At 44.7% G+C, this 15,646-nt stretch overlaps 1 protein-coding gene across 1 annotated transcript in view; it reads left to right on the top strand.

Annotated features, from left to right (window-relative positions):
* The window catches only part of ACACB (acetyl-CoA carboxylase beta), a 127,144-nt gene that overhangs the window by 57,914 nt on the left and 53,584 nt on the right, over positions 1 to 15,646 (top strand). Inside the window, exons 17-23 of the mRNA XM_004378989.2 lie at positions 866 to 1,016; positions 2,362 to 2,496; positions 6,585 to 6,731; positions 8,382 to 8,570; positions 10,207 to 10,307; positions 14,162 to 14,250; positions 14,345 to 14,469. Of these exons, the coding sequence (XP_004379046.1) occupies positions 866 to 1,016; positions 2,362 to 2,496; positions 6,585 to 6,731; positions 8,382 to 8,570; positions 10,207 to 10,307; positions 14,162 to 14,250; positions 14,345 to 14,469 (937 nt within the window). The remainder of the gene's footprint in view (positions 1 to 865; positions 1,017 to 2,361; positions 2,497 to 6,584; positions 6,732 to 8,381; positions 8,571 to 10,206; positions 10,308 to 14,161; positions 14,251 to 14,344; positions 14,470 to 15,646) is intronic.

Raw genomic sequence — 15,646 nt, 5'->3', positions numbered from 1 at the left:
TACCGGTCTAGACTAGTCCATTGGGAGGCTATTGGGTAGTTAGATTCTGATTTTTATTATTATTGTAAGTAATGTTGCGATAAATATTCCTGCATTTCTTGCTATCTTATATCCCAAAATATGTACAGGTTGGAGTGCCTTTTAGAGTGTGTCTTCTGATCTCTGTCACACTCTCAGTTCAATACACACATTGGAATGGGGGGCCAAATTGGACCGGGGCTACTAGGTCTTGAAGTCAGATGGTGTTAATCCTCCGGCGCTGTTCTTCACTCTTCTGTATCTTTTCCCTTTCCATGTAAACTTTAGGATCAGTTTGTCAATATCCACAAAATAAATTGCTAGGATTTTGACAGGGATTGCATCGAATTTACAGGTCATGCTGGGTAGAACTGACATTTTGATAGTATTTAGTCTTCCTATCCACGAACATGGACTATCTCTCCATTTATTTAGATCTTCTTTGATTTCTTTCATCAGAGTTTTGTAGTTTTCCTCAAATAGATCTTGTACATATTTTGTTAGAATTATACCTAAGTATTTATTTATTTTAGTGCTAATGTAAATGATGTGCTTTTAACTTCAAATTCCAATTGTTCATTGCTGGTATATGGGAAGGCAGTTGACTTTTGTATGTTAACCTTGTATCCAGCAACCTTGCTATAGTTGCTTATTAGTTCTAGGAGTTTTTGTGATAACTATCAAATGCCACTATTTGGGAATACAGACTCCCTGAAGCCACACAGAGGGTGACACTTATGGTTATGGCTGCCTTTAGGCAACATAAAATATTGTTGAAAGCCTGACTCAGGCTTACTGGATTAATAGGCATCTTGACCTCCATGCCCCCACTCCTCCTCTCTTCCAGTTACCGAGTTACCATCGGCAACAAGACGTGTGTGTTTGAGAAGGAGAACGACCCAACGGTCCTGAGATCCCCCTCGGCTGGGAAGCTGATACAGTACACGGTGGAGGATGGGGGCCATGTCGAGGCTGGGAGCAGCTATGCTGAGATGGAGGTGACTGCAGAGTGGCCCTTGGGGCTCTCTCTTGGAGGATGTGGAGCCTGTGGCCACCCTCAACCTCCTCCCCAAGAGAGAGTCATTGGTATTGCTTCTGTATCCAAGAAAACAACAGGTCTCACTCACCTTGGCCGCTGTTTGCCAATTCCTAACACAGACAGATTGAGTGTGTATGGTTCAACCCAAATTCCCTACAATATTCAAAGGGAAAACTCCAAAACGCACACCTTCTAAGAACAAGTAAGGACTGGTTAATAATAATGATGGTGACGATTAAAAAGCATTAAGCCAACACTTAAAAAGCCATTACCACGTGGCAGTCGCTGTACTAAACATTTTACCTATCTTCTTTAATTTTCCTAGCAACTTTATGAGGTGGGCACAAATATGATCCCCATTTTACACATGAAGAAACCGGGTCCAGGCATGCTAAGGAACTCGCCTGAGGTCATACAAAGCCAAGACTCAAACCTGGACTCCATTCCGTGCTCCCAAAGAAGATAGTAATGATAATGGCAATTAAAATATAGCAACAATAGTCACTAATGTTTATTTACCTCCTGCTCTGTGCCAGGTTCTTATCTTGTTTAATGCTTATAAGAGCACTGTGAAGTGATCCTGTCATTATTCCCATTTTATAATTGGGGAAACTGAGGCTAAGAGAGGGGAAAGTACTTCCTAGAGACCACAGCAGTGATGAGTGGTGGGGTTGCGTGGCTGACTCTGGCTTCCAAGCTCCGGAACCACTAAGCAAGAGGCAGCGCAGTCCTGGCGTCTGTCTGTAGTCTGTCTGTAGCTAGCACCATGTAACAAAATGCATTACCCTCATATATCCAGACACTCAGAGAAGGCAAGTTAAAGGGGCTGATGATTGTACTGCAAGCAGACTCTTCATTTTACAAGATGATTCCCCATTTGGTTTTTTTGGTGCCTTTAAGATAGGAGCCTTTCACAAAACATTTGATTCACACACCACATTTTAGGAACATGCGTATCAGTCACCCTACGTAATGTGATTTATTGCTGTATTTCTAAGAGAGAGGCTTTATTTTGGAAATTACTATCAGTTTCCTGGTCTGTAAAATGGGGATAATAAATCCCTGCCTCGGGGCTGGCTTTGAAGATTGAGTTTATTCATGGAAAGCACTGTGCCTGGCACATAGTAGGCTTCCAAGAATGCTGGTTCCCACTGTCCTTTCTGGTTGAACTCTGCTAGGAGTTCATTTTGTTTAAACGACGCAGTTCTTACTCCTGAGTCCCTAGCTCTGGGTGACATTGGGTGTTAAACACACTCAGGCCAGTCCTGGCAGGCGCTCTCTTATTTCTTCTTTCTGCAAAACAGGTGATGAAGATGATCATGACCCTGACCGTACAGGAGAGTGGCCAGGTGAAGTACATCAAGCGCCCAGGAGCCATGCTGGAAGCGGGCTGCGTGGTGGCCAGGCTGGAGCTCGATGACCCTTCCAAAGTGCACCCGGTACGTGACGCCCGGCTCCATCGCCCCGCTGGTCAGGTCCGCTCATGCCTTCCACCTTTCCAGTGAGGAACAGAGGCTTGAGACTCCCAGCCATTCTCCTGCCTCCACCTGCCCCTTTCAGACTACACACAACCCAGCAGCCAGCACCACAGTGTGGTCCGTTCTCCCTTTGCTCAAGTCCATCTCAGCAGCTGTCTGTCCCCCTTAGGGTAAAACCCGAGTTCCTTTGACAGCCTTGTTGTTGCTAGCTGCCATGGAGTTGGCCCCTAACTCACGGTGACCCCATGTATAAAAGAATGAAATGTTGCCCCGTCCTGTGCCATACCCAGGATCAGCTGCGGATCGAACCGTTGTGGTCCATAGGGTTTTCACTGGCTGATTTTCGGAAGTAGATCACCAGGTCTTTCTTCCTAGTCTGTCTTAATCTGGAAGCTGCACTGAAACCTGTTCAGCATCATAGCAACATGCCAGCCCCCCGCTGACAGACGAGTCATGTCTGCACGTGAGGTGCATTGGCTGGGAATCGAACCCGGGTCTCCTGCATGGAAGATGAGAATTTGACAAGAGCCCAAATGAGCTGTGCTCTGGTTGCTTCTCTGGCTTCATCTTCTCTCTCTCTCCCCTGCTTAATTGAGCCCATCAGGCCCCTCCCACCTTAAGACCTGTTCCCTCTGCCTGGAAGGACCTTCCCCAGACATTTTCAGGGTTTGCCCTTTCACCTCCTTTGAGCTTTACTCAAATGTCATCTCCCCAGTGAGGCCTTCCCGACTGCCTTTTTATTGTTGTTGTTAAATAAACTGTTAGAGCAGTTTTAGATTTATACAAAAATTTGCAAAGATAGTACAGAGAAGTCCCCTAGACACAACACCCAGTTTCTCCTATTAGTGGCATCTGACATTAGAATGGTACACCTGTCACAATTAAGGAGCCACAATTGATGCACCATTGTTAAGTAAAGTTCATACTTTATTTCGATTTCCTTAGTTTTTACCTAATGTCCTTTTTCTGTTTCAAGATCCCACCCAGGATAGTACATCATCCATAGTTGTCATGTCCCCTTAGGCTCCTCTTTCGACCACCCTGTTTAAAATAGCACACACACACACACACACACACCCCCACACCGTCTCACACTCCCTGTCCTCCTGCTCCGCTGTATTTTTCTCTGCAGCACTTGTCATCATCAGGAGACTCTGTGTCACTGGTGTGGTGTTTGTTAGTCACATGGCCTCGGTAGACTGTAAGCACTGTGTAGTGCTTTTTCATCTGTCTCTATCACAGCTAGATCCCCAGTGCTTCACACAGGTTTTGACACGTTGTGGGTGCTCCATAAATATTTGTTGGGTGAATATACAGATTTCCAGGTGCCACATGGGCAGCGCCCTGCCCTCGGGACCAGCAGAGGGTGTACCAGAGTGTCTGTTGTGTGACTGTGAACTCAAGCTCAAGGGGGGACCTCCAGTTTAGATTCTTGTTAATTTTTCAGCGTTTGTTTTGCTTTACCATTGCACTGAGTTTGCTGAGGTTAAGAACTCCCTTTACTGTTCACTGTTGCATTCTTGCTACTTATCACAGCGCTTGGGGCATAGTGGTGGTGGTGGTGTTGCTACAGAGTCGATTCCGACTCATGGCGACCCCATGTGTGCAGAGTAGAACTGCTCCATAGGGTTTTCAAGGCTGTGACCTTGCAGAAACAGGCTACCGGGCCTGTCTTCCAAGGTGCTTCTGGGTGGGTTTGAACCGCCAGCCTTTCAGGTAGTCATCGAGTGCTTAACCATTTGTGCTTGAATGATGTTTAGACCTTCTAAGCAAGCTGTGCATACGGGGAGGTAGCTAGCCATTCGTATATGTTTGAATGTATGAATCTCTTAATAATTAGTACGTCTGCTCTGAAACAAAGCTAATTGTCTCTTTTCTCCAGAAAATTCTGTTAGTTTCGTGTGTTTTCTTCTCATTTTTCTTGTTATTTTCTTTAGGGGGTTCCCAAAGCTAGACACAGACTGAGCCTTTCTGGATCACTGGGAAGGTCTGTGTGCCTGCATTGGGAGCCCTCCCAGAGGACATTTCCTGTGCTTGGTCAGTGAGACCGGGCCCCAGCACTGAGATACTGCAGGCTTGCCTGTGCCTGTGAGTCAGACAGGCAGACAAGCCCTTGTCATTCAAGGCTAAATGCAGTAAGAGGAGCTGCCTTTGGTCCAGGCTTTGGGGACGCAGATGGGAAAGTGAGCATCAGATCATAGAGGAAAACCTCGAGTCAGTTCTCGAAGAGTAAGAGGAACCCATGGGACTGGGGAGGCAGGCCAGGAGAACAGCATGTCCCAAACTTCCAGGATATGGTGCCTCACACATTACAGTTGTCAAGTTGATTCCAACTCATGGCAACCCTAGTATGTCAGAGTAGAACTATGCTCCATAGGGTTTTCTTTTCTTTTCTTCTCTTTTTTTAAAATAGTATTTTATCGTGTTTTCAGTGAAAGTTTACACAGCAAATTAGGTTCCCGTTTGGCAATTTCTACACAAATTGTTCAGTGATATTAGTTACCTTTTTCACGTGTGGCAACATTCTCTTTAATTGCGTTCTGGTTGTTCTATTTCCAGTACTCTAGTTTCCCTGCCACCTTACCTTCTCATCTTTGCTTTAGAGTAAGTGTTGACCTTTTGGTCTCATGGTTTTTTAATGGAGCACTGTACTCACAGGTAAATATCCTTTATTTTGTGTGCCAATCTGTTATTTCGCTAAAAGATAGCCTCAGGATAGTTTTGGTTCTGGGTTTAAAGAGTATCTCAGGGCAATAGTCTCGGGGAATCCTCTAGTCTTAACTGGTCCAGTAAGTCTGGACCTTTTAAGAATTTGTGTTCTGTTCTGCATTTTTCTTTACTTTAGCAGGGTCCATCTATTGTGACCCTGATCAGAACAGTTGGTAGTGGTAGCCGGGCGCCATCTAGTTTTTCTGGTCTCAGGGTAGGTGAGGCTATGGCTCATGTAGGCTATTAGTCCTGTAGACTAGTTTCTTCTCCATAGGGTTTTCAATGGTGTGGTTTTTCAGAAGTAGATTGTCAACCTTCTTTCCATGGTGCCTCTGGATAGGCTCGAACTTCCAACCTTTTGGTTAGCAGCCAAGCACATTAACCATTTGCACCACCCTGGAACTCCGCTTTGCACATAGCAGGTGCTAAGTGGGTATTTGTAGAGAGAATAGATGAATGGGTATGTTAAGTCAGTGTTGCCCCTCTGTGGAACTTTTTATTTTTCGTTTGATTATCTAAAGCTAAATGTTTATGTTTTACAAAAATCAGGTACCTTTGTATGAGGTTTTCGTCAGTCTTCATCCTACTAGGTATTTATCTTTAGAATTCACTAGAGAATGAAAATTAATGGACTAAGTAGAGAGATTGTCTTCATTACAAAGCAAAGGAAACATAAAAGTCTAAACCGCCCAAAATTGATTTGAGTATGTCTTAGTTTCTTAGTGCTGCTATAACAGAAATACCCCAAATGGGTGGTTTTAAAGAGCATAAATTTATTTTCTCACAGTTTAGGAGGCTAGAAGTCTGAATTCAAGGTGCCAGCTCTAGGGGAAGGCTTTATTTCTCTGTTGGCTCCGGGGGAAGGTCCTTGTCTCTTTTCAGCTTCTGTTCCTCTGTTCATTGACAATCTTCATGTGACGTGTGTCTTCCCCTCCTATTATACGTAGCTTCCTTCTCTGTGCCTAATCTACTCTTTTTATATCTCAGAAGTAATTGGCTTAAAACACACCCTACACTGATATGATCTCATTAACATGACAAAGAAAATCCTGCTCTCAAATGGGATTACATCCACATATATAGGGGTTTAGGATTTACAGCATGCATTTTTGGGGGACACAGTTTAATCCATAATAGGGTACTAAACAGTGTACTATGATGTTTGCAAAGGGGATGATTTGGAAAACCCGCATAGGGGTGTGCGCTTAGCAATTTCATCTTCCCAGTGCAGTTTTCTGCTTTTTCTCCGGCTCTATGCTAAACATTGTAAGTGGCAGATCACCCCGTGTCGCTTGGGATCCCACAGTTTCTTGACCTCTCATTTCCGTGTCTCTCACCAGGCTGAGCCATTCACTGGGGAGCTCCCTGCCCAGCCCACTCTGCCCATCCTCGGAGAGAAACTGCACCAGGTTTTTCACAACGTCCTGGAAAACTTGACCAATGTCATGAGTGGCTATTGTCTGCCAGAACCTATTTTCAGCATCAAAGTGAGTCATGTGGGTCCCTGTGACGAGTCAGAAGGGTTTATTCCATGAGATCAGAGGTCTTTATTCAAGTAAACAAGCAAAAAAAAAACAAACAAAAAAACCCATTGTTGTCAAGTTGATTCCCAACTCATGGCGACTCCTTGTGTGTCAGAGTAGAACTGGGCTCCATAGGGTTTTCAATGGCCAATTTTTTAGAAGTAGATTGCCAGGCCTTTCTTCTGAGGTACCTCTGGGTGGATTTGAACCCCCAGCTTTATGGTTAGTAGTCGAGCACTTAACTGTTTGCACCACCCAGGGGCTCCAATTCAAGTAAAGGAACAAGTGAACAAAAGTTGTTTTAATAAAGGACTTGTTCTCATGACATTCCTTGGTCTGATTACGAACTGTTGTAAAAATTACATTTAAATAAAAAAAAGTTACATATTTAGTGGTTCAGTTCAGCTCAAGACTGAGAATATTCAAGTGGGAAGTTAATAAAGGAGTCCGTGTGAGTCAGCCCTGTTAATGAGAATAGGAGGAACACACTTTGTTCAGAAGTACAGTTCTATTCATCATTCACTGTCCCAGGGTCCTGTTGTCAACTCACTCTGTAGAGAAACACGAAAAACTTGCAGACCTCCATGAAATACCTGTGACTCTAAGGATGACATCACTAGTGATAGCATTGCGTGCCTGTCTCATTCCATCTCTTAATAGCATGTCATGGTGGTGATGATGATGGTGATGGCAGCCAGGCCTTGTCTAGCGTATTCTGTGTGTGCCAGCTACTATTCTAAGCAGTTAGAATTTATTGTCATTTAATCCTCTCAACAACTTATGATATAGGGACTGTTATTATTACCACTTTACAGATGAGGAAACTGAGGCACAGAGATGCTAAGAAATTTGCCTTCTCTCACACGTGAAGAGATAGGGCTGGAATTTGAACCATGGCCATCTGGCTTCGGAGTCCATGTTTCAACCCCTATGCTATACTGCCTAATTGTGATTGTTACAATTGGAACATTTATTTAGCCTTTGCACTTGCCACAGTGATGTGCATTGTTTCAATTTTAAACTTCACAACCATCCTATGGGTTTGACACCCTAATAATCCTCATTCAAAGCCTGCCAACATTTCATCTACTGCAGTACCCCAGGCAGTGGCAGTGTGCAGGTGTTAAGAGTCTTTGGAGCTAAAAGACCTGGGTTTGCATCCTGGCTTTGCTTCTTACAAGCTGGGTGACCTTGGGTAGTTTATTTAACCTCTCTGTTTTAGTTTCCTCAAGGTAGAATTGGAATAGTAATTACACCTACTTTGTAGGGCAGTTTCTGAGGATCACCTGACGTAAAAATGAAGGCCTTAGAACAGTGCCTGGCACTAAGAAGTGTCTACCAAATATTAGCTCCTCATATGGCCTTTTGTCACATCCCCTATCCACGTTGGCTGTCTGGATGTGTGGAGAGGAGCGGGGCCTTGCTGTGCGGGGAAGCTGCGTGTTTCCAAGGCACCCTTGTGCTCAGGGTCTGGGGGCATTCTACCCTGGAGAGTTCTGGAGGCTGCTGGGTATAGACCTTTGGGTACATGGGGCCTGGGTGGGTTACATTGTGGAGGGTGGGGGTGCCTACACCCCTGCAGGGCTGGGGGTGATGCCATGGTCCCTGCTACAGCTGAAGGAGTGGGTGCAGAAGCTCCTGATGACCCTCCGGCACCCGTCGCTGCCGCTGCTGGAGCTGCAGGAGATCATGACCAGTGTGTCAGGCCGCATCCCCGCCCCCGTGGAGAAGGCTGTGCGCAGGGTGATGGCCCAGTACGCCAGCAACATCACCTCCGTGCTGTGCCAGTTCCCCAGCCAGCAGGTATGTGCCCCGGCCCGCCCCAGACCCACCGAGGTGCGCGCGTGGGCTCAGGTCCTCCTCGGTACGCGGCTCCCAGGAGCTTTGAGACCCGACCTCTGGTCATGCTGGGCTTCCTGACACCCCCTTACAACCACAGGTGTTGGGGCTTAAGGTTCTCTTTTGAGCCTCCCCTGCAGAATCCCCCAGCATTTTCTCCAAAGCAGCAGTTGCTTGGATGAACATTAGTCTTTAGGCTTTGCGCCATGAAACTCAGATTCAGAATAGGAGGCAGCAATGCATGCAGATAGAGCATTTTCTAAAAAACTGGCCGAAATAATCAGGGGAAACAAAGACTTTTTCTTCCCAGTCTGTAGCTTTGATTCTCTCCCCCTAGTTTTTGTGGCGTGATAAGCTTGGGGCCGTATTAAGAATGGCAGCCATTCCCGGGTAGGATTAAAGTATCTCCAAGAATTCCACATTGGCCTCGTTTTGTTCATTTTCGTGGTTGCGGTTGCTTTCATCAAGCATTTTAAAGGTAGTTTGCACTAACAGAGCCGCTGTTTACCCTGCTGCCGTCTGGTTGGTATGTTAGTGGTTGGGGAAGCTAGCAGTCAGCCGAGCGCAGGTCATTCCCAAGGTCAGCAGCTGTACAGGATGGGATGTTATTCAGCTAGAAAAAAGGAATGGCATACTGACACTTGCTGTAACATGGATGAACCTTGAAAACACTATGCTAAGTGAAAGAAGCCAGACGCAAAAGGCCACACAGTGTATGACAGAATACCCCTGGTAGGCAAATCTGTAGAGACAGAAAGTAGATTAGGGGATGCCCGGGGCTGAGGTCAGGGAGAAGTAGGGAGTGACTGCTAATGGGTATGGGGTTTCATTTTGGGGTGATGAAAGTGTTCTAAATTAGCTAATGGTGATGGTTGCATAACTGTATGAATATATTAAAAACCACTAAATTGTACGCTTTAAGAAGGGATATATTACCCCTTGCCATCGAGTGGATTCCAACTCATAGCGACCCTATAGGACAGAGTAGAACTGCCTCATAGGGTTTCCAAAGAGCAGCTGGTGGATTTGAACTGCCAACCCTTTGGTTAGCAACCCAGCTCTTAACCACTGCACCACCAGTGCTCCTGGGGGCATATTATGGTGCGTAAATTATATCTCAATTAAAAAAAAAAAAAACTCTAGAGCACCCCAATTGAGAAAAGTACATGTTTGGACCTTTCAGTGATTTGTTATTGATACAGGGTTGTCTTCTTTAAAAATATTTTTGTTACCCAAAACAGTCACCAACACATTAAATCTAACTTTAAAAACTGGAAAACCTCCCGCCCCCTACCCAGCACCCTCATTCTCACTGGGTCAGAAATTCCCTTCTCCCCTTTCCCCATAGCCATTCTTACCTGTGCCCAGGTGTAACCTGAATGCACACACGTCCTCATGTGATGGTTGTGCTGCTGAGCTCTTGAATTCCTCAAGCAACAAGCTCAGCTGGGACGAACAGGGTTGTCTCTGGGTGGCCATGGGCTGCAGAGCTGGAATTTCTGGTCTCTAAATGAGCCTTGGACGGGCCTCCAGAGGAGCCGTGGGGGGTCCTTCAAGTGACTTCTGTGTGGCGAGTGGCCAGTCCTGTCTTTCTGTCCAGATAGCCACCATCCTAGACTGCCACGCAGCCACTCTGCAGCGCAAGGCCGACCGCGAGGTCTTCTTCATGAACACCCAGAGCATTGTGCAGCTGGTACAGAGGTGAGTTGGGGCCCTCCACGTGGGTGGCTGTCAAACAGAATTGTCCCACCTGTTGCACCAGTGTGGTGCCTGGATAGGAGTCTCTCTCTTTTTTAAATTTAATTTTTTTTTCTGTTATTTTACCAGCGATTTCTTTCTTTCTTTTTTTTTTTATTGTACTTCAGGGGAAGGCTTACAGAACAAATAATTTCTCATGAAACAGTAGTACACATATTGTTTTATGACATTGGTTAACAACCCCACAACATGTCAACCCTCTCCCTTCTCAACCTTTTTTTTTTTTTTTTTTGGTGAAAATATACATAGCCAAAGATACACCATTTCAAAAATTTCTACATGCACAGTTCAGTGACATTGACTATGCTCTTCCAATTGTGCTGCTATTCTCACTTTAGATGAAGGCTTACAGAACAGAATAGTTTCACATTTAACAGTTAGTATACATGTTGCCCTATGACAATGTTTAACAACCTCACAACACATCAACACTGTCCTTACTCAACGTTGGGTTCCCTATCACCAGCTTTCCTGTCCCCTTCTGCCTTCTGGCCCTTGTCCCTGGACTGCTGTCCCTCATTAGTCCCATTTGGTTTTATGGGGCTGTCCACTCCCCAGCTGAACGATGAACCTTGGAAATGACTTCACCACTGAGCTAAAAGGGTGTCTGGGGGCCATACTCTCGGGGTTTCTCCAGTCTCCGTTAGGCCAGTACATCTTGTCTTTTTTTTGTGAGTTAGAATTTTGTTCTACATCCTTTTCCAGCTCTGTCTAGAACCCTCTGTTGTGATCCTGGTCAGAGCAGTCAGTGGTGGTAGCCTGGCAAATTTAATTTAATTTTTGGTGAAAATATACTCATCAAAACAGGCTACCATTTAGCAATTTCTACACATATTGTTCATTGGTGTTAGATGGGTACAGGGTTTCATTTGGGGGTGATGAATAGTTTCATTACAGTAGTGACATTCTTCACATTGTGTCAACCTTCTTGTTACCTGCTCTGATTGTTTCACTCCTGTTAATTTAGACTCACTGCCCCTGAACTTCTCATCTGTGCTTTAGAGCTGCTGTTGTCCCTTTGGTCTCATAAAGATACTGTTATTTTTTTTTTAGCAGTGCAATACTTAAGGATGATACTCTTCGCTTTTTGAGCTAAACTGTTTTTTTGTTTAAAGGTGACTTCAGGGGATAGTTTTGGTTCAAAGTTTGAAGACTCTCAGGGCAATAGTCTCGGGGTTCCTCCATCCTCACTGGGTCTAGTAAGTGTGGATTCTTTGGGAATTTGAAGTTCTGTTGCCCATTTTTTCCCTTTCCATCAGGACCCATCTATTATGTCCCTGATTGAAACGTTGAGTAATGGTAGCCAGGCACCATTGAGTTCTTCTGGTTTATGGAGGTTATTAGTCCTGTAGTCCAGTTGCTTCTTTCCTGGGGGTCTCTTTTAAGGACAGGCTCAAACCCAGTGAACAGGTGGGGAGTTGGAAGACCCCGATTATGCACTGCCACTTACTAAACGCAGAACCCTGGCCAGGCACTTAACTTCTGTGAATCTTAGTTTGCCAACTGGTAAAATGACAGTAAAAACACTACTCAAGGTAAGTTGCTTTGAGTAATAAGTGGATTAACTTTTATTAAGTGCTGACGTGTACTTAACAAGAATAGTAACTTTGAGTATAAGACAGCATGGTAAAATGGCCAGCTGCCGTCAAGTTGATCCCAACTCCTGGAGACCCCATGTGTGTCAGAGTAGAACTGTGCTCCATAGGATTTTCAATGGCTGATTTTTCAGAAGTAAATCACCAGATCTTTCTTCCAAGGTGCCTCTGGGTGTATTCAAACCACCAACCTTTCAGTTAGCAGCCAATTGCGTTTACTTAATCTTCTTTTGCACCATCCTGGGACTCCTATATATGGTAAAGGACCCTAGAAATGACCATTGTGGTGTTCAGGATCTTTGTAAAGGACAGTTGATGAATCATTTGTGTTTTATCTCAAGTAATTATTGAGCAGGCATAGTCTGCTGGAGAACTATTTTGATGATAAAAAGAACTTCTGCCATGTTGCATGAAAAATTGGCCTAGCAAAAAAGCTTTGCTTGTGAAGATAGAATCGAAGCCTTCTCAGACTTGAATGAGCCAATGTGGTAGAAACTGTCACAGGTTCAGGGAATATAGGACTGTGGAAGATTGCTCCTCTTTTCAAGGAGCTCCCCAGCTAATGGGGACACACACCGACCATATAGGAATGCAACTAAGGAAGGAGATTTTAGTGTGATTCCTTATACAGAGTTTCACAGCCAAGAGCTAGGAGGGTGAGTCCTCCCCAGAACATGTCTGTTTTAGACAGCTGGCCTTAAACCTTTACCAGTACTAGTTGCTGTTCAGTTGATTCCAACTCATGGTGACCCCGTGTGTGTCAGAGTAGAACTGTGCTCCATAGGGTTTTAATGGCTAATTTTTTCAGCAGTAGGTTGCCAGGCCTTTCTTCCAAGGCACCTCTGGGTGGACTCCAACCTCCAGCCTCTTGTTAGCAGCCGAGCATGTTAACCATTTGCACCACCCAGGAGCTCCTAACCCCATCCTTAGCTTCAGGGAAACACCTAGAAGAAATGAACCAATGATAAATTCATCAAATTCCCTAGCCGTTTTTTTCTGTGTTGAGCACACCTACTCCTTACATATTGACTATCTCGTTATCTAACATTTCACATTTGCAATAATAGTAAAAAATCCACTGACTATTTTGCACATTAACAACCTATGTCTGGCAGTAACAAATGCCGAGGTGTGAGGCATGAGTAACAGTGGCTGTGGTGGTTAAGGTTATGTGTCATCTTGGCTGGGCCATGATTCTCAGCGGTTTGGCAGTTACATAATGATGTAATTTGTCAGTTATGTACTGATGTTGTCATCTTCCATTTTGTGATCTGATACGGTCATCCTCCATTTTCGAGTAATGCCAATTTTCGCATAAAGACCTGGTCTTTGGAACCTAACAATGTTGATGAGTGAAGAGTGGGTGTATAATTATCAGAGCTCTGTCCTATGCTGTGTTATCTTTATCACATTTGGATAAATGAGTTTTTTAGGTTCATGCTGTCTTTTGTTGTCATTTAGTGGTACTGGACGTAAGCTGGTCTCTACTTCCCTAAAATTCAGTGTCACATCTTTTAAGAAACTTGATTCCCTGAGTTCAGAAATGAGTTAGAAGAGGAAATGTTTTGGGGAATATCCAGTTTAAAATTTCATTTTTAAAGGGAAGTGAAATTTATGAAGGATTCTTTTTTTTTTAGAGGAATCTTTTTTTTAACTGTCTTTGATGGGGTAGTTGCTACTAACCAAAAGAGGGCAGTTCGAATCCACCAGCTGCTTCTTGGAAACCCTATGGAGCAGTTCTACTCTGTCCTGTAGGGTCGCTATGAGTAGGAATCGACTCGATGGCAACGGGTTTGGTTTTTTGGTCTTTATACATTGGATGGTGGCTTTAAATTTTTTGCTTTTAATGATTAAAGCCTGAAAATATTGGCTTTCCCAATTCAGGATCCCAGCTCTAAAATCTTTTCCTTCTCACTGGAGATGGGCAGGAGCCATCCAAAGGCTAGGGCTTGGGTTCTACCCCAGCTTGGCCTCTTGTTTGATGTGTAATCTTAAGCAAGTCACTTCTCTCTCTGGCCAACAGAGTTAGCACGAATGCACCAACTCACGAGTCCCTTCCAGGTCTGAGGATTAGGGAGCACGGTCTCCAGATCCTTTATTAGTCTTGTATTTTCCTTCTTAAAATACACTACCCCTGGCTGAATGTATTCAGGCTTACCAGGAAGTGGGGTTGAGCATTCACAGCATTCCTTTCCGCCCCAGGTACCGCAGCGGGACCCGCGGCTATATGAAAGCGGTGGTATTGGATCTCCTGCGAAGATATTTGCGTGTCGAGCACCATTTCCAACAAGGCAAGACGCACTGACCTGACGCTGCTGACAAGCCCCCATGGCGGTAGGGGAGTCCCAGCCTCACCCCTCTGCCACCTCTTGTCTCCCTCTGTAGCCCACTACGACAAGTGTGTGATAAACCTCAGGGAGCAGTTCAAGCCAGACATGTCGCGGGTGCTGGACTGCATCTTCTCCCACGCGCAGGTGGCCAAGAAGAACCAGCTGGTGATCATGTTGATCGTAAGCAGGAAAGGGAGCCCAGAGGGAGGTGGATCAGGGGTCAGCCAGTTTTTTCTGGAAGAGGCCAGAGAGTAAACATTTTAGGGTGCTGAAGCACTTGTCTGCTAACTGAAAGGTTGGTGGTTCAAACTCACCAGCTGCTCTTATGGGAAAAAGATGTGGCAGTCTGCTTCCATAAAGATTTACAGCCTTGGAAACCCTATGGGGCAGTTCTACTCTGTCCTATATCCTATAGGGTCATATGAGCCAGAATCGACTCAATGACAATGGGTTTGGTTTTGGTTTATGGGTCACAGCTATTCAACTCTGTGGTTGTAACACAGAAGCAGCCATAGATGATATGTAAATGAATAGGTGGGGCCGTGTTCCAATAAGCTTTATTTGTAAAAACGGGACAGCTGGGATTTAGAATGTGGGCTGTAGGGGCAGAGTTTGCTGGCCCCTGGGGGAGATCTTAACTGACACTGATAAAACACCTACCATGTGCCAGACACTCTTGACAACTGTTAGGACTACGAACTCATGTTCTTACAGCAACCCTAGGAGGTGGGTACTGTTCTCACCTCCCTTTGGCAGAGCATAGAGAGGTTAAGTCACTTGCCCAAGGTCACCTAGCTTATACATGTAGAGCTGCAGTTCGAACCCCCACACTCTGGCTCCAGGGGATGAGGCGTTAGTCAGGGGATACTGATACTGGATTTCAAATGCGGGGACCCACCATGCACACTTCCACTATATGTGCCCCAACTATGTGCAGTTCCATTTTGCCTTCTTGGAGAAGCGTGGAGTTTTCTTCCTTCTTATTTCTCCTCCTATTATATAATATTTGTAAAAAAAAAAAAAAAAAAAAAAAAAAAAAAAAAAAATAAATCCGTTGACAGACCCTAAAGGACAAAGTAGAACAACCCCATAGGGTGTCAAGCAAACAACACTCAAAAAAGAGCAGCAGTGGCAATATTAATCTCTGACAAAATAGACTTTAAAATCCACCACAAAGGATAAGGAAGGGGAACTATATAATGATTAAAGGGTCAGTACACCAGGAGGACATAACTGTAATAAATATTTACACATCCAACGATAGGGCTCCAAAATACATAAAACAAATTCTAACAGCACTGAAAAGAGAGATAGACAGCTCCACAATAGTAGTAGGAGACTTTAACACGCCACTTTC

Source organism: Trichechus manatus, unplaced genomic scaffold (assembly GCF_000243295.1).
Source record: "Trichechus manatus latirostris isolate Lorelei unplaced genomic scaffold, TriManLat1.0 scaffold00061, whole genome shotgun sequence".
NCBI classification, from domain to species: Eukaryota; Metazoa; Chordata; class Mammalia; order Sirenia; family Trichechidae; genus Trichechus; species Trichechus manatus.
Note: the sequence above shows the minus strand (reverse complement) of the source record. Positions and strands in the feature narration are given on the sequence as shown.